Genomic DNA, 19,264 nt, shown 5'->3' on the forward strand with positions numbered 1-19,264 from the left:
CCAACCGGTCCAACGGCCCGGAAGCAACCACCGGAAGTGCCGGCCCTAAGAGGTGGAGTCCGGACGGCGGCGGCAGCGGCGGCGGCGGCGGTTGCCAGGAGCCCGCGTTGCCGCCTGAGCACCGTAATATGGCGGGGAGGAGGAGGAGGAGGCGGCGGTGGATGGAGCTGCTCTCAGTCAGTACCAATTGAGCAGTTTGTTTCCTGCCAAGGCCCGGAGCGAGAGGAGGAAAGCTGCCGCGGCCGTGGGAGAACAGGTGTGTGCATGAGAGGGGCCTTGACTCAGCGGGTCCGGCTGCGAGGCCGCAGGGCGGGCGGAATGGGCGCGCTGAGTATCTGAGGGCGGGCTCTGCACGGAACCCGAGCGAAGGTGCCGGGCTCTTGGGCCTCGAGGCTCTGGAAAGGCTCCGGGTGGGCGGAGGCGGATATCCCGGGGGCCGGCGGCACCGGGCGCGGAGGTGATGCTCAGATGCTGGCACCGTCTGGGGGGTGTTCGGGATGGAACCTTATCAGAGGAGTTGGGGGAGGTGGGCTTGGGGCGCTAGGGTGAGGGCAGAGGGTCCCCAGTAAATAAACTCGGGCCAGACCCGAGGAACCACCTCCTGTTGATAAAAGTGGTTGGGCCGTTTTTTTTTTCTGGCGAGGGGAGCGACCCCAGGGTGTGCACTGGCCATTTCTGAACGGCAGTTACCACCAAGCAGAGACCCTAGGAGCGCTGTTTACTCTGCCTTTGCGATTCTCTGGGGGCAGAAGCATGAAGAAAAAAAGGAAATTCTCTTTATTACCCATGATGCTGCTGGGTGGTTCCCACCCTTTGCTTCTATCTGGTTATAATCCCGGTTCCCTACCCCCCAGTTTAGGCAAATGGCAGGCGCCTAGAGAGTGATTTAATGGGGAGGGGTCTGGGCACAGCAAAATGAGGAAGCTGTTGTCCCCCTTTCCACGTTTTTAAGTTAAATTGAATCTTAGCAGGAACCAAGTACTGTCGCTGCCCTCCAGGAGTTCATAAACAAGTGAAAAAAATCATAATCATCATCATCCTCTTCGAAATAAAAGGCGCTCCCATTTATTGATGCTTTCTGCATATCCTACGGTATACTAATGAATCCTCACAGAATCTCTTTGAGACAGATACTCTTGATTATCCCTATTTTACAAATGAGGAAACTGAGACAGAGATGGTAAGTGAATTGCCAAGAACATACAGCTAGTGTGTGTGCCTGAATAAGAACCTTCCCCTTTATTGCCTCCACAGGAAGTTTGTTTTTAGGAGGACTGATGGGTAAACAACCAGCTAACAACTGAAAACAAGGCAAGATGTGTTCTGTGTTACTTTTACCATTCCCTTCAGTGACATTTCTGATAGAGCACTGGTGAGGAGTAGGTAGCAGAATCGTGAGTCTATGGGGTTTGCAAAGAGCCTCATTTGGAGAAGGATCATCGTCTAAATGGAGAAGACAGGGCATGTCTGCACTTGATGCAGCCAACAAATTATTAATTCATGTGGACCAGTAATGCCTGCTGGTAAAGTATGGGGCAGCAGATTTGTGGTTGGAGTGGCCTTGTAGTCAAGGCTCCCTTAAAATAAAACCCTGCTGACAGAGGTAACTGTGGCGTGAGAAGCGAAGTGCCCTCTTGCTTGATCATATAAGATACAGACGCTCGCTTTTTAAATGGTTGCCTTTGCAGTTTAGAGGTACCAGTTTCTCTGAGAATAGGGTCATCTATGAAAGTCATTCTCAAAATTCCATTCTTCCTTGCTAGCTTCTTTGCTGTCTTCTTTTTTCTGGTTGACGTTATTGTTTGAGCTAATTATCCTAATTTATTTATTCAATATTTTTATGAAGTGCCTATTGTGTACAGACACTGTCCTATGTAATGGGGATTCAGTGGTGAGCAAGACTGAGAAGGTACCTGTGCTTATGGAGCTTACATTTTGGTGGAGGAAGAAAGACAAAAACCAAGGAAATAAACAAGATAATTTCAGATAGTGGTAAGTGCTATGAAAATTGGGAAACAGCAGGGTAGTGTGATAGTGAAGGGTTAATTTAGGGTGCAGGGTTAATTTAGTTGGGATAATCAGGGACGGCCTCAGAAGAGACCTCCAAGCTGAGACTAAAGGATGAGAATGATCCAGTCATGCTCTAGGGTCACTTGGTAATTTCCATAATCATCATATTAGACTTGTATTTGGATGTTTAATACCCTATTATAGGCTATAAGTTATGCTGTAATAATATATTGCTGTATGTCTGCAATATGTATGACAAACATATACCGTTTAAGGGATGTGAATTTAACTTTCTGAAACAATGAGGCATATTTTTTATATGATGTTGTTGAAAGAAATATAAAACTTTTGCCACAAAGATACTTTATTTCCTTAAATTTCCCAGACCTTCCGTGCTTTGCTTGTGTGTCCATTGGAAGTATATTACATTAATTGTATGAGTAATCTGTTTTGGTTTCTTGTAATGCTGGATGCATGGGTTGTGTTAAAAAATCTTTTGAAGTATTTTAGTAGAAATGGGGTCATTTGAATTTCTCTTATATCTTAGCTTCTGCCTATTTTGATTGTTAAGATATCATAATGTGGGTTGAAGTCTAGATTAAAAAAGGAGGCCTTGCTATGGTTATCATGCAGTAAGGTGTTATGTTTTGTTTTTTACTTTTGCTTGTCTTATGAATATAAGTTTGCAAAATAATCTCATTTACACTCTAGAGAACCATTTCTTTGAAATTAAACTCTCAGTTTGCATAAATGAATGTAGAAATAATTAGAATTGATGGGATGGTAGGAAGAAGTCTTGCTATTAATAAGACTACCAGTTGGTCAAAAGTAGCAATATATCTTTTTTCATAATCTAATCATAATTTTGAATATGATTTTTCTTCATTTCTAACTGTGACATTATTTGTCCCTGATACGTTAGCGTACTAAATTTTTAAGTACCTGAGGCTTAGGGCAGTATCGTATTGTATCTTATTTCATGTTTGCATATCCCACGTCATGAATTGATTTTCCCTTCCCTCTCTGTTTTTTTCTTTGTTAATTAATTGTTTTAGAATGAACACTTAAAGAAGCATTATTATATAAGTTTTTCTGTTTTCACAGATCATATCGTTGTTGGTTATGTGTCCAGTGATATCTCTTTCACTTTCCCTTTCCCTTGTTTATTTAAAGGAAACAATGCCAGACATAATGCTATGGAAACAGGCAATCAGATATTTAACACTTGCTAGATGAATGAATTTGGTAGCTAACCCTTCCTTTTACCTTGTATTTTCATAGCCACCATCACAGTTTCCCAGAAATTGTGAAATTACTGGACTGATTATTTTAAGTGGTTTGGTGATGGTTCCACTTTTTAACAGTAAAGTAGAATTAATATGAGAGCCAGTAGATTCTGTTTTCCACTTCCGACTGATTTGGTCAGTTATCATGGAGTCAAATTATATTCTTAAGATATGCAAGTAATAGACTTTGGACTCCATGATAGAAAAAAGAACTTTTGAAAGTAAATACCAGTTTTTATTTAACTAGCCCTTTTGTCTTTTTTTTTGGCTACAAAAGCAAAAACCTTTGTATTATTTAGGTTTTTTTTTTTTAATAAACGTTGCACACATTTTTCTGCTTAGATTTCTTATTTTTATTTTATTTATTTATTTATTTATTTTGGCTGCGTTGCCGCGTGCGGGCTTTCTCTAGCTGCGGCGAGCGGGGGCTACCCTTCGTTGCGGTGCGCAGGCTTTTCATTGCGGTGGCTTCTCTTGTTGCAGAGCACAGGCTCTAGGCACGCGGGCTTCAGTAGTTGCGGCATGCGGGCTCAGTAGTTGTGGCTTGCGGGTTCTAGAGCGCAGGCTCAGTAGTTGTGGCGCACGGGCTTAGTTGCTCCGCAGCATGTGGGATCTTCCTGGACCAGGGCTCGAACCCATGTCCCCTGCATTGGCAGACGGATTCTTAACCACTACGCCACCAGGGAAGTCCTATTTAGTTTTCCTTGTGATGTGTAGATAAGTCCTCTTGAAGAAAAGATAATATTATGTTTTACAACTGATTTTCTTTCAGGTTTCATTGCTGAGTTCTTAGTACTTTTCTAAACTAATCACATTTAAAGATTGATTATGTACAAATCTTCAGAAATATTTAGTATATGAAGCAAGGCTTGACTGGGCAGGGTCTTGAGGTGCTTTCCTATACCCAAGAATTAGCTCCTGATCAGTGAAACAATTCTGGGAAAGCCAGTTCTAGAAATTGTGAATTCCAGGAATATTTCAGTGCCCTACAGATTTGCCAAATAAATTAAGATTTATTTTTGTCAGCACATTAAAAACGGCTTTTTTTCTCTCTTGTAGTGTGATTGTGGGAAGATGGAAGAGTATGAGAAGTTCTGTGAGAAAATTCTTGCCAGAATCCAAGAAGCATCACTATCCACAGAGAGCTTTCTACCTGTCCAGTCTGAAAGCATCTCACTTATTCGCTTCCATGGAGTGGCTGTGCTTTCTCCACTGGTAAATGTTTTTGATTTTAAATAATCTTTTTTTCTATAGTGAACCACTAAGATAGTTCACAGAAAAACAAAAGAAAGGCTGGCTTATAAATATCAAAAAGATGCCTGACCCTTTTCATAAGTAAAGAAATGCAAATGAGTTAGCGTTTGGTTTTTTTTGTTTGTTTGGTTTTTGCTTTTTTTTTTTTAACATATTTGATTGGCAGAGATCTGATAGGATCTAGTGTTTCTTAGCTTGTGGGGAGGAGGCACTTAAAATGCACTTTTGCTCAGAGAATTGGTTGATTTTATTTTTTGATGAGCAGTTTGGTAGTGTTTATCAGAATTTAAAAGTGTGTATAACCTTTGACTCAGCAATTCCATTTTGGGGAATATCTTACAATTATACTCATCCATGTGCCTGAAGAAGTATGTGTAAGGTTATAGGAGCATTGTTTAAAAGAGCAAAAGATTGATGAACAACCTAAATGTCCATCAGTACTGGACTAGTTTAACTAACTGGTCCACTTTATAGACTCTCATTAAAATGAGTACAGTAGATCTTAATGTGTGGGCATGGAAGGATCTTCACAAGCTACTGTAAATCACTGGACATAGCATGCTCTCAGAGGCAGTATAGAGTAGTAGTTAAAAGCCTGGCTCTGGATCCTTCTGGCCTCGATTCAGATTATTGCTCTGCCACTTACCTGCTGTGTGAACTTGCAGGTCTATTTTCTTTATCTGTTAAATGAGGATAAAAAATAGTGCCTACCTCATTGGGCTGTTTTGAGGAAAACAAACTAATACATTTAAAATGCTTACAACACTACCTAGATCACAGTAGGTACTCAATATATGCTAACTATTTGGGTTTTAAAATAAGACTGTTATCTTCTTTCTCTGGGGAGGAGTGAGGGAATATCGGATGAGAGGGAAGACACACTTTTCATCGTGTTTCCCTTTGATACTGATTGAATATTTTATAAATGTATGTGACGTTATTTCAAATCAGAAAACTTATATTACTGAAAGAAAGCGAGTTGTAAATTTATTTCTTTTTTGTATAGCAGGATTTAAAAGGTCAATATTTTCTGCCAACTTTTTGTAATGAAATTTTCAACCATACAGAAAAGTTGAGAGGATAGTTCAGTGACTACCCACATATCTACCATTTAGATTCAACAATTTTTAACATTTTTGCCGTCTTCGCTTTATTGCGTTATTTGCTTTATTTAAAACTCTTTTTGCTTTATTGCTGAGCCATTTGAAAATTACAGATACATGACACTTCTCCCCTAAATATTTTGGTATACAGTTTCTAAAAATAAGGATACTCTCCTACATAAAACTCCAATATCATATCACACTTTACGAAAGTTAATAATAATTTTAATAGCATCCAGTATTCTGTTTATATTCAGATTTCTCTATTTGTGCTCAAAATGTTTTTTATAAGTTTTTTTTTCTTGTCTGGATCCAGTCAGTTCACAAATAGCATTCACTTGTTACGTTTTTTTAATCTCTGATATAGAACAGTTCCTTAATTTCTTTAAAAAATTGTTTTTTATGATAGTGAATTTTTAGAGATCTTACAGAATGCCTTACATTTTGGATTTGTCTGATTGTTTCCTCATGGTGACATTTAACTTGCCCTCTAGTCCCTGTAGTTCCTATAAACTGGAAATTAGTCTAATAGTTTGGTTAGAGTCAGGTTAAACATTTTTAGCAAGAATTCTTTGGAGATGATGCCATGTACTTCATATTAAATTAAATCTGAAGTTACATAATGTGTAGTTGTTTGTCTTTTAGTAATGTGTAGTTTGAACACTTGCTTCTACAGTGGTGACTGCCATATGACTCTAAAGGTATACATTTTCTTTTGTCTTTTTGATTAGCAAGTAAACTGTGGAATGATTCTTTGGTACCATGCAAATAAGAAAAGATTTTAAAACATTTTTATCAGCTACTTGATGACATATTGCTTGATTAGTTTAATATAGGCCAAAATGTCTGGGCCTTGTTGTTTAGGGTCTATGACTTCATCAGTTACTTATTTGTAAGCAAAATCTAATGCTTATGGACCTTAATCCATGTTTTTAGGTTGTATTTGATAGTCAAATACTGCAACTTTGAAATAATTTTTTATGACATGTTTTCTATTTGCATAAATCTAAAATAAGTCTTGACTCCTTAACATAGTGACTAAACTTCCCAGGACTTAATAATAAAGACTTAAATCCACTAAAAAAAATACAATGCTTGGAAGCCTTCAATTTTTTCAGTACATTACATTTTTATTGGAGGTTACAATGAAGTGGAACCAAATATGTGTTCTGATTTTGTAGGCAAATAAAACATTATCTGTTTCTTCTATCATTAAACCTTTGGACATTTTCTTGAGGTAGCAAAGAGGTGAAATGTATACTGATTAGAGGATTAGAAACTAAAGAATCTAACTGAACCAGTGAAGTAAGACATTACCAACTGAAAATCTCAACAATAGCCAAAAGGGTTAATTTTATCTTTCATTTCAGAGCATTTGATAAGTGAACAGTTTTTTTTTTCTTTCAACTTTTTTTTTCAACTGAGAATAATTACTTACAGTAAAATGCACAGATCTTAAGTGTTAAAGTTCCATTAGTGCTGGGGACTTCCCTGGTGGCCTAGTGGTTAAGACTCCGTGCTCCCAATTCAGGAGGCATGGGTTCAATCCCTGGTCAGGGAACTAAGATCCCATATGCCACACAGTGCGACCAAAAAAAAAAAAACAAAAAAAGCAGTCCCATGAGTTCTCATCCATTTATAACTCACACCCACACAACATTTTCATCACCACAGAAAAATTTCATATGCTCCATCCCAGTCATCACCCCCAACCACTGTTCAGATTTCTTTCACTGTAGATAGTTTTACCTGTTACACACATTTTTAATCATTCTGGTTCAAAACTGCCTGATTTTATGATATTTTTACATTTATGAGAAATAATTACATATTTATGATGTTTTTCAGCTTAATATCGAGAAAAGAAAGGAAATGCAACAAGAAAAGCAGAAAGCACTTGATGTAGAAGCAAGAAAGCAGGTTAACAGGAAGAGAGCTTTACTGACACGTGTCCAGGAGATTCTTGAAAATGTTCAGGTGTGTAATTTAAGCTCTTTTAAATTATAATTAAGAAATCATGAGTTAAGCATTGATGATAATTTTTCAGAAATAAATTTGCCTTAGTAGTTAATTACCAATATACTGTTAAGCTTGAGAAGCTTCATAATTTGTGATATTGCATTTCAGTTACTCCAAAGAAAATTCACTTGCTTGTTAGTGGTGCTCAGTACTTGAATCAGAGGGTACTTAGACAATGGACCCATACACTGAGTATAATTGCTTGTTGTCTGTGTCTTATGACTCTAAAAACATTGAATTCTCAGTGACAATGATAGAATTGGCCATTGTAGTTTACCTCTGAACTAATCAGACTATTGACTCAATGACCTTATTCTCATTCTCTGCTAAAGTAAATAACTGTCCCCAATTTTTTTTCTGGTGAAAATTCTGCTCTTAGATACACAAATGCAATTTAGATTAGATAATAGAATTGCCTAGATGCATCTTAGATACAAATTGAAACTATTTAAACAACACATCTATACCTTTGCAATGATTTTTATTTAATTTAAATTTGTATAAACAATGTGTTTTAAGGTCTGGATCATTTCATACTAAAAACAGTGAATTAGACAAAACAAATAATTTCTGCCTTATATAACCCTGTTTTGCTGGTTACATCTTTTAATTTTTTTTATAATCTTAGGGGTTTGTGGTGGGTGTAATTCATACTAGATGATTTATGTACAATGACCCTTAGGATATTTCCGACTAACTACTACCTTCATTTCTCTGTGGGTAGTAGATTTTAATTTGTAAAGTATAATTACTGCTCATATTGAGTTTAAAAAATGTAGTGAGTAGCACAGTAAAGATGGGTTTTTTATTTATTAGATATTTCCTATTATTGGAACAAAAATGGCATATCATTCTTGGTCCACTGAGGGAATATATCAAATATACTACTAATGAGTTTATTGTTGAGTTTGAAGACTTTCTCTGCTTAATAGAACGTGTACAATGTTGAACTATAGAGTAATGAATTAATTATGCAGATAGAGAAATTTTATATAATACAAATAGATTTCTAAGGTCTGTTTTACCTGTAAAACCTATGATTCTATGATAGATTTTGTTATTGTTGTTATTTAAATTGTCTAACCAAAGGCTTTTTTAGTGATGTACAAAAAGCATGGCTGCTGAATATCACAAATATGAAATGTTTAGCTATTTTGAGGAAATAATTTATTTTACTTAAACCTGCGAACGTGTGTCGTGAGTATGTATCCCTTTTGTTTTATTTCGATTGTGAGGTTGTGACCAAGTAGATCTTGTTGTACTGTTTATTGCATAGTACCTGGAAATCATTACATGTCTTGGGATTTGTAAGGTAAAATAAGAGTGCCATATTGCCTAAGAAAAAAAACACATACAAAACAACCTAAAAATCTTTTAAAATTCAGGATTCTGGAGTGTATTCATATGATAATATGATAATGATTTCTGCCAGTTTCATATATGCTTGTATAATCTTTAGAAAACATCCTAGTTCACTTTTTGTTCTTTTGCAAAGTCGAATTATTTAGATACAAAATGTAATTTTATTTTTTTCTGTTGGATCTTTTGTGTATACAATTGTTTTCATCTTTATTAAATTTTTAACTTATTTTGCTTGTTCAAAAACTCATTAACAGGTTGCTGTTTTAAATGATCACCCAGTTAATCAAATTGAAATTTGCCTTAATGAATCAGGTTTTAAGTTGAAGTTTTTATTATTTTTTAAGTATTAAGCTTGATGGCTGACCTATCATTTACCACAAATTTGTCTCATCATATAGAAGGATTTTAGTTAAAATTTGGAGTAAGCGTATGGGAGGCAGGAGTCTTGGTACTGAATTATTTTTTTGCTTAATCAGTGTCCTGGGCAAGTTAGTCCTTGTTAAAGAGGAATCATCTATGTAAGAAATTTAATTACTTGCTATTTATCTTACACATTGTTATCCCTAGATGATAGTTCTCGTAGGAGGAGCAGTTGGTGATGTTAATAACATATAACCAGAAGAAGGTTGAGGAAAATGCTTCTATTCCAAGATTAAATTGCACATGAGTATATGAATGTGTGTGTATATATATGCACATATGTTCATATTTGTATCAGATTAGATAAATGACTTTTTTCCTTTTCTTTCTTTCTTTCTTTATTTTTGGATGCACCTGGCGGCATGTAGGATCTTAGTTCCCCAACCAGGGACTGAACCCGCGCCCCCTGCAGTGGAAGTGCAGAGTCTTAACCACTGGACCGTGAGGGAATTCTCTTTTAATCTGTTAATAAATAGGCCAGGATGACCAGTAGATGCTTTTTATAGTAATTTGAGCTCCATGTGATATAGAATACCATAGAAAAGGTCATCTGAGTTTTTATTTGTGTTTTCAAATATTAGAACTCTGAATCTTCAGTTTCAGTTTCACTTTAGAAAACAATGAAATCAAAGGCTTTTTGTGTAGTGAGGAAATATTACTTTTTATTTCTTAAATTTATTTTTTTTAATTAATTAATTTTTTGGCTGATCCACACGGCATGTGAGGTTAGTTCCCCAAGCAGGGATTGAACCTGTGCCCCCTGCAGTGGAAGTACGGAATCCTAACCAATGGACCACCAGGGAATTCCTGGAAATAATAATTTTTAAATTTCCTTTTTCAGGTTAGAAAAGCACCTAATGCCTGTGATTTTGATCAGTGGGAGACTGAAACAGTTTACTCTAATTCAGAAGTCAGAAACTTGAATGTTCCTGCTACACTTCCAAATATCTTGCCAAGCCCTACTGAACACTCTACTTTAGCAAAGTTTGAAAAGATAACTGGAATTTTGCCATTGAATACTGAGGACCAATTTAAATCTAATGGGATAGACTTAGCTAGGGACTCAGAAGAATTCAATTATCTGAAGCAATGTGATAGTTCAAATATTAGCCACGCAGAAAACGAAGCTTCTCTAAAGACCTCCTCAACAGCTGCACAAGAACCACTTATTTCTGGTGGTCTCTTTCCAACAAATGAAGAACAAGATCCATCACTTTTGGAGGAAGTTACTCCCGATCCCTACATAATGAGTCTTCAGAAGCTGATGAAAAAGTCAAAGGAATATATAGAAAGAGAGCAGTCTAGACACAGTCTGAGAAGTAGTGCAAAGAGGAGTGTTAATGAGAGTTATTCAGACAAAGAAAATGATGCTCTTAAAGTGACTGACTGTGAAAAGGAGAAGGCCCAGTTGATGGGCAAGCACTGTGGTTCAGTTATTCCTGACAAACCAAGCCTTAATAAATCAAATGTTCTTCTCCAAGGTGCTTCCACTCAAGCAAGCAGCATGAATACATCCATTTTAGGTAGCTTTTCTAAAGTGGACGTACCTGTACCAACTGGCCATTCCACTGTTTTAGAGCCTGATTCTGATTTTAAAGGCATTCCCACTTTTGTTACTGAAAATAATGTTATCAAAAGTCTTACTGGTTCATATGCCAAATTACCTAGCCCAGAGCCAAGCCTAAGTCCTAAAATGCATCGAAGGTGTTCTAGGCCATCATCAGCATGTCATATACTTATAAATAACCCAATAAATGCTTGTGAATTAAGTCCTAAAGGAAAAGAACAGGCGGTAGACTTAGTTGTTCAAGAAACTGATAAAAAAACAAATGTACCTGAAACTGTGCCAGAGTTACCAATTGATTTAGCAGGAGTTTGTTCAAGCAAGGTTTATGTCAGTAAAAATACATCTGAAGCCATACAGGAAATGGTTTTAGGTAAATCAAATCAGGTGTGTCAATCTTCAGGAAGTCAATTAGAAAATAAAGTTATTCATGGACTTGCTATCATGGAAGGTCAGTTAACATCTGATGGGAGAGGACCACACAAAATGGACAGTACACGTACTGCAGTGGAAAGATTGCATGAGCCATATGCCACCAGTCAGTGTATAGTGAGTCAAAACTTTGGGACTGTGAGTGGACTCAAGTCAGCCAGTGTGTTAGAGAAAAACTCCTGCAATTTCCAAATGGGACTGAATAAGTCTTATGACGTAAAAAACCCATCTCCTTTACTGATGCAAAACCAGAATACCGGACAGCATATGGACACCCCTACAGCGTCCTGTGGAAATGAACAATTTTTGGATAACAGTTTTGAGAAAGTTAAACGGAGACTTGATTTAGATATTGATAATTTGCAAAAAGAAAAGTGGCCTTATGTCATAACAACTGGAATAGCTGAACAGGAAAGGCAACATTTGCCAGAAAAAGGATACTCTAAGGGGTCTGTCTACATCAACAAGAATAAAATACTAGAAAGTAGTTCCAAAGGTAAGATAGCTTCGAAGTGTTTAATATCTGCCAAGCAGGTAGCATCTCTATTTAATACCTTTAATTGACAATAATTGTCAGAATAATAATAATTGCAGAATAATTATAATTGTCTTCATCTGTTCATTTATCAGAGCATCACTAGCTACAGTTTACTGCCATTTGATAGGCTTTCTTAAAGGATTTTCCTATTTAAATTATGAATCTTTCACAATCCACTTGTTATTACAGAGAATATTGTTAATGACTGGAGGAAAAAGTTCTTGCATGAAACATCACTCATAGTTTTAATCCAGTATATTGCTATGATGTCTTCCTTTTGGACTATGGTTTCTAATATTTTCATCAGCTTGCCCTTTCATTTGTAATGAGATCTTCATGTAGTTGGCCCTTTAGTAAACACTTTAACACTAAATTATTAGAGAAGATATCACAAATAAGGCTCTGTGAGTAGTGTTTCAAGAGTGGTGTCTTTATTAATGAAAATTATTTCAAATTTCTTTCTGTTGCATCTAGTGTTATATCAACAGTAACTTGTTAAAACATGTCTTTACTCCTTACTTTGTTGTCATGGCTCATAATTCTTCATTGCTGATGTGGAAGACATATAAATCAAGTAAATTAAGTTTTTAGACACAGACATTTCAACTCTAATGGGATATGTATCCTCCTGAAAAAAACTTTATATTCTGTAAAATTGCACACTAAAAGTAACAAGGTTTATAGGAAAAACAGGGTTGGGTTGGGGCAGACTGCACAACACCTGTGCGACTTTATAAGCACTCTAATAAAAACAGTTGATATCTGAGGAGCCAGCTTGGCTTCTCCAAGTAGATGACATAGCAGGCTAGTAGCTGTCTCGGTGAATACCAAAAGTACACAGACTGACCAAGTGGCAGTTCTGGCTGTGCTTTCACAGGAGGAAGGCCAGTGCGTGTGAGATGAGGCCAGGCATGGAGGCAGCCGGCTTGCTATCAGAGTGGGCAAGGGCGGCAGTGCATTGTGCCGAGAGCTGCCCATTGCTTGGCTGCCTGCCTTGGGCACACCTCCCAGAGAGGGATCCCCTGGACAGGCACTCATTTATAAAGTTTTTAAGGTAGAGCTGAATGGACTCCAGTTGTTGGCTGAGTGGTTGAGTGGAGGGCCTTTTTCCTTTCTTGCTGAATGTTACAATTCAACTGCTTTTCCAGCCCCCCCCCTTGCCTATAAAAAAATTGCATGTGAACAACTGCAAATTGTTGTAGCTGAATAAAATGTATTTAGGAACAAATTATCAGAATACCATGGCAGGTAGGACAAATATAATGAGCTTATCTTCAATGAAAATCATTGACTGTGTATTTGGAAAGAAGGATTCTTTGAATTTAGTTGAATTATAGTGGATTCCTAAATATCTATGTGCTACATCTGTGTAATACTTTATATTTCAACATTTCAAAGTGTCACACCACTTTCTATTCAGTAAGTTGCATAGTCATACTGATTTAATACATTTTTTAGTTAGTAATTAAAACATCTAGAATTTTAATATCCAATCTTTTTTGGAGCCTCAAGCTGAGTAGCTTTACACTGTAAAAGCAACATTTATTTTAAAAAAGTAAAACAAAGCAAAAGTAGAAGCTACAATACCAGAGACCCTGGAGAAGGACAAGAGTGAAGAAAATAAATGGAGGTGAGATGCACATGAGAACCACATTGTGAAGTTAGTTGCAGTAAGGAGAATTGGACGGAACATATAGTCTTGGCTTTATCAGTTCAGATCATGATGGGATCTGTCGAACGAGTGGGTTAGGGTGATGAGATACAGACCTTTAGTGGCATGAAATGAGAGGAGGGCAAAAGAGAACGTGATTCAAAGTAGGGACCTGGCTATATCTTGATTGTACTAGGTCAGATCCAGGAATACTCTCTGGTCAGAAGCGTAATTTAAATTGATGTTATAAAAATCAGATATTACTAAATTTTCTAAATTTGAGGGGACATGTTTCTTTTCAGAAGGCGAGGAGATATTAAAAAGCAAGATGTTAGCTTTCGAAGAAATGCGGAAGAGACTAGAAGAGCAGCACGCCCAGCAGTTATCGCTACTCATAGCTGAGCAGGAAAGGGAACAGGAGAGACTGCAAAAGGTGAGGAATTAAAATGTAGGGATATAGGGCTGGTGAGTGGAGTTTTGGTCATGTATAGGATACTTATAATTGTTACCCTTGTATAGCTTAATCTAAGGGGGTCATTGATTTTCATACATGGAGAGTATTTAAAAAAAAGTGACTTTGGAATTATCAATTTTTTTTTAACATCTTTATTGGAGTATAATTGCTTTACAATGGTGTGTTAGTTTCTGCTTTATAACAAAGTGAATCAGCTATACATATACACATATCCCCATATCTCTTCCCTCTTGTGTCTCCCTCCCTCCCACCCTCCCTATCCCACCCCTCTAGGTGGTCACAAAGCACCAAGCTGATCTCCCTGTGCTATGCGGCTGCTTCCCACTAGCTACTGGTTTTACATTTGGTAGTGTATATATGTCCATGCCACTCTCTCACTTTGTCCCAGCTTACCCTTCCCCCTCCCCGTGTCATGGAGAGTATTTTTATTGCCAAAGTGTGAGTTAAAATATTTTGATCCTTATCTAAAAATAAATGCATAATTTATCAAAAGGATACTTAATTGAATCCTTGATTCAAAATTTTTAATATTTTTAAAAGGTATTTTGTAAGTAGATGCTGAAATATGCATTCTGTAAGAGTATATCATAAGAGGAAGGACACTTGTTTTAAGATTATCACATTTTAAAATCAATTAAATAGTTTTATTTGAGGGAGGAGAACCTGAAATAAATAATAATTTGCTGATAATCATACATACTTTTAGCTGAGCCTAAAATACTATTTGGAGATGTAATGAAAAGAGCTACCATATTATAATAAACTGTTAATCTATAGGAAATAGAAGAACGGGAGAAAATGTTAAAAGAGAAGAAGGTGATTACAGCAGAAGCCTCTGAATTGGGCATTAGCAATGCTGTGGACTTAGAATGGAGAAAGATAAGTGACTCTGGTTTACTAGAAACAATGCTGTCTCAAGTGGACTCACTCCATACTTCAAATTCAAATAGTTCTGGTAAATATTTAAAAAAATCCTTTTCCATTTGAAAAAATTATCCTATAGTAAGATATCTTATTTGGCACACTTTAAAATTGTACCTCCTTTCTATAAGTCATTCCACATCCAACCCACTGCTATTTGCCAGCTGCTTAGGAACTGGTGAAAAATGAAATGATAGCAGCAGATCAAAGACCAGTGAGCAGGTTCATGAGAAAAGCCACCTTAGCAAGGAAAATATCAGGAAATTTGACTCAGAGCCTGGTCTTTATTCATTCAAGTAGCAGGTGATATTCTTCAAGTGATAACACAGTTTGCTATCTCCTGAATGATCTTGAATTACATCTCATTACCCAGTCCCAATAAGAGCTTATCTTCACATCTTCAATTATCCTGAGATGCTGTTTGTGTTGAAAAGATCCATCTGGTGCATAAGCTTGAAGTCCATAAATATTTTAAGTCTGCTGTGGATCAGTTTCAGAGTTGTTATTCTTAATGAGTGTCATGTTTATTTGGATGGTCTGTGTATTCTAATTATTTGACATCAAGTATAATACTTTATGTATATTTCTCAAGGTTTCACAAGTTCTGCCCTACAACACAGCTTTGGTTCTGCAAATGAAGTACCATTCTACCTCTGGGGATCATCAGCTAGTGGCTTGACCAAACTCTCAGTAACAAGGCCTTTTGGAAGGGCCAAAACTAAATGGTCTCAGGTGGGCAAACTTAAAGATATATGCATGCATGTCTGTCTGTCTATATCTTTTCTAAAGAGCTATGTTATCTTAGGTTGTACAAATGAGGCATAAATATTTTGCAATACATCAAAAGCTTAGCTTTTATTAAAGATTAAACTACACAGAGTAAACACATATAGAAGAATTTAGTTCATTGTAATAGATTAAGAAAAACAATCTTGAGTATAATGCTCAGATTATTAAAATGTTGTGTCTATCTTATTTCTTCTAGGTTTTCAGTCCAGAAGTACAAGCAAAATTTAACAAAGTAACTGCAGTAGCAAAAGGATTTCTTACTCGTAGGCTCATGCAGACAGATAAGCTGAAACAACTTCGACAAACTGTAAAAGTAAGAGGATTGTGTAAATTGTGTTACATTTCTGTCTGTTTCTATCAGTGTTGTGACAGATGAGTTGACAAATTAGTTCAGAACTTAGGCAGATCAAACATTTTTTAGTCACATAATATAGGCTTTTAGAAATTGATTAATCTCATTCAGATAATTTTTAAAAATATGTAAATGAAGTAGTTTGTGCATTTTTTTGTCTAACTTTAAAGTGAGTGCTGTTTGACTTCTGATGTAATAGTTTTGTGTTCTTCATTTCATTTTGACTGAGAAAAAGAACAAAAGGAAACTCCAGTGATCATGAAATCTTTCTATAAAAATGAAGGAGCATTTCTTCTTTCAGGATACTATGGAATTCATAAGAAGTTTTCAGTTGGAAGCACCATTAAAGAGAGGTGTTGTTTCAGCACAAGATGCTTCTCTTCAGGAAAGAGTGTTAGCTCAGGTAATGCATGTATCCTCAAGGCTCTTAGGAAATGGAAATGTTTTATTTCTCTGCCTTCACTGAACCACTGAAAGTAGGTTTCAATGAAAACTTTAACCTTTTTCTCTAAATAAGAGCATACATAATACTACTGGCCTCTAACCTCATCTTTTTAAATGGGTATAATATTTTCTTCTTTTGAACTTAGTTGCGAGCTGCCCTGTATGGTATTCATGACATATTCTTTGTAATGGATGCAGCTGAAAGAATGTCTATTCTACATCATGATCGAGAAGTTCGCAAAGAGAAAATGCTCAGGCAAATGGTATGTTACATGACATTTAAACTAGTGAGTGAAAAAACCCCTCTATTTCTTTTATACTCACAAATTATTTCTGATACCAAATGTGTGGGTTTTCCCCCCCACACCAGATCTCTGACACCAGCTGAGTGTCCTACAATTCAATTCAGTTCTGATACCATCTACCTGGAGTTAGTATCAGATCCTACATGTTAAGGAGGCAGTCTTATGAGACTGCCCCCACTTCAGATGCCAATCTCATTAAATAAATCTTTAGGAAAAAATAGGAAAGAACTTTTGTACTTGTTTAGATACATATTAATTATACATGTTAATTCAAGGGTTAAGTACATTTTATTAATAATTATGTTGCTTCTGACCAACTGGCTATAAAATGGGGTTCCCATGCCTCCCTCCTCGGGTTTGAAAATTTTTCTAGAATGGTTCACAGATCTCAGGGAAACATTTGCTTACATTTAATGGTTTATTATATAATAAAGGATACAGTAACAGATACAGATGAACAGCCATATAGAGAGATGCATAGGGCGAGGTGTGGAAGGGTCCTGAGAGCAGGCGCTTCTGTCCTGTGGAGGGTGTGTGCCACCTTCCCAGCATGTGGATGTGTATTTTAGGGTTTTTATGGAGGCTTCATCACGTAGGCATGATTGATTATTGACTCAATCTCTAGCCTCTGTCCTGTCCCCGGAGGATAGGGGTGAGGCTGAAAGTTTCAAGGTTGTAATCGTGCTTGGTCTTTCTGGTGACTAGCCCTCATTCAGAGCCCACCAAAAGTTGTCTTATTAGAACAAAAGATACTTTGGGGAATTTCCCTGGCTGTCCAGTGGTTAAGGCTCGGTGCTTTCACTGTCGGAGCCCGGGTTCAAAAAAATTGCTTCTATCACCCGGGAAATTTCAAGGGATTTAGGAGCTCTGTGTCAGGAACCGAAGTCAAAGATCAAGCATTAGAACAAAAGATGCTCCTATCACTCAGGAGATTTGATTAAAAGGGTTTTAGGAGCTTTGTGTCAGGAACTGGGGTCAAAGACCAGATATTAATAGGAACCAGGGGCAGATCAATCGATTGATTGATCTATCTATAATTACTTCACATTGAGGTTCTTCTGGGTTTGGTGTAATTGATACTAAATATCATTCTTTATTGACTTTAGCACCCATCCTACAATTCTTTTTTTTTTTTTTTTTTAATATTTATTTATTTAGTTTTGGCTGAGTTGGGTCTTCGTTGCTGTGCACGGGCTTTCTCTAGTTGCGGCGAGTGGGGGCTACTCTTTGTTGTGGTGCACAGGCTTCTCATTGCGGGGCTTCTCTTGTTGCGGAGCATGGGCTCTAGGCGTGCGGGCTTCAGTAGTTGTGGCTCGCGGGCTCCAGAGTGCAGGCTCAGTAGTTGTGGCTCACGGGCCTAGTTGCTCCGCGGCACATGGGATCCTCCCAGACCAGGGCCCGAACCCGCGTCCCCCGCATTGGCAGGCGGACTCCCAACCACTGCGCCACCAGGGAGGCCCCCATCCTACAATTCTTAAAACAGGTAGTTCCCAGGATTACCAATAATATTTAAATCTGTAGACAAACTTAAAAGAAATTGGCAAGAATTACATACTCTTTTTGTGATTAGATTTTTGAGTTAAGTGTTAAATATTGCTTGGATGACTCATAAAAAACTGTCGGCTGCTCCTGATTGAATTTCCTTGAAACTGTCATGTATATTTTACCTCTTTTGGAAATCAGAGTTAGAAAAGAGGCTCCAAATTAATTTGAAATACAGTTGATCCTTGAACAACGTGGAGGCTTAGGGGTGGCCCTCAGTCAGAAATCTCAGTGTAACTTCTGACTCCCCAGCAACTTAACTACTAATAGTCTACTGTTGACCAGAAGCCTTACCAATAACATAAACAGTCAATTAACACATATTTTGTATGTTATATGTATCATATACTGTATCCTTAAAATAAGTTAGAGAAAAGAAAATATTAAGAAAATCATAAAGAAGAGAAAATATATTTACAGTACAGTACTGTATTTATCAATACCATAATTTATGTTGTCTATTTATAAGATGAATCGTGTCTGTTAAGTACCTACATCAATATTGTCTTATATGATACAAAACACTGTAGATGTTATATGTATTACTAACGGTAGACATCAAAAATGAAAAGATAAAAAAAAAATGAAAAGATAACGTGAAAAACAAGTTCACATTTATTTACAGGTATAACAATTCACGCATTGATAATGAGGAAGCAGCAATACGTTTGATTTGTGGGAACCTAGTGTAATCAATATGATTGCTTCACAGTAGCCTAGCCTGTACACTAAGGAATAAATTGTTATAATCATGGCATACAGTGTTGTCATATTCATAATACAGTATTGGAAACAGT

The 19,264-nt window shown here is 36.9% G+C and overlaps 1 protein-coding gene across 8 annotated transcripts in view; it reads left to right on the forward strand.

The window, feature by feature from the left end:
* Positions 1-40: 40 nt before the first annotated feature.
* CCP110 (centriolar coiled-coil protein 110) overlaps positions 41-19,264 on the forward strand; it is a 28,639-nt gene continuing 9,415 nt past the window's right edge. For 2 of the 8 annotated variants that reach the window (XM_082430962.1, XM_082430967.1), the window contains exons 1-12: positions 42-256; positions 1,255-1,311; positions 1,847-1,992; positions 4,356-4,511; positions 7,502-7,630; positions 10,296-11,946; positions 13,942-14,072; positions 14,892-15,069; positions 15,628-15,767; positions 16,021-16,137; positions 16,478-16,579; positions 16,767-16,883. In XM_082430962.1, coding sequence (XP_082287088.1) covers positions 4,371-4,511; positions 7,502-7,630; positions 10,296-11,946; positions 13,942-14,072; positions 14,892-15,069; positions 15,628-15,767; positions 16,021-16,137; positions 16,478-16,579; positions 16,767-16,883 — 2,706 coding nt within the window. In that variant the 5' untranslated portion in view covers positions 42-256; positions 1,255-1,311; positions 1,847-1,992; positions 4,356-4,370. Of the gene's footprint in view, positions 257-1,254; positions 1,312-1,846; positions 1,993-4,355; positions 4,512-7,501; positions 7,631-10,295; positions 11,947-13,941; positions 14,073-14,891; positions 15,070-15,627; positions 15,768-16,020; positions 16,138-16,477; positions 16,580-16,766; positions 16,884-19,264 lie in introns of all 8 variants that reach the window. The other 6 variants (XM_082430966.1, XM_082430963.1, XM_082430964.1 and 3 more) reach the window with 6 other exon arrangements.

The sequence above is a fragment of the Balaenoptera physalus genome, assembly GCF_965194825.1.
Source record: "Balaenoptera physalus genome assembly, chromosome: 16".
NCBI lineage: Eukaryota > Metazoa > Chordata > Mammalia > Artiodactyla > Balaenopteridae > Balaenoptera > Balaenoptera physalus.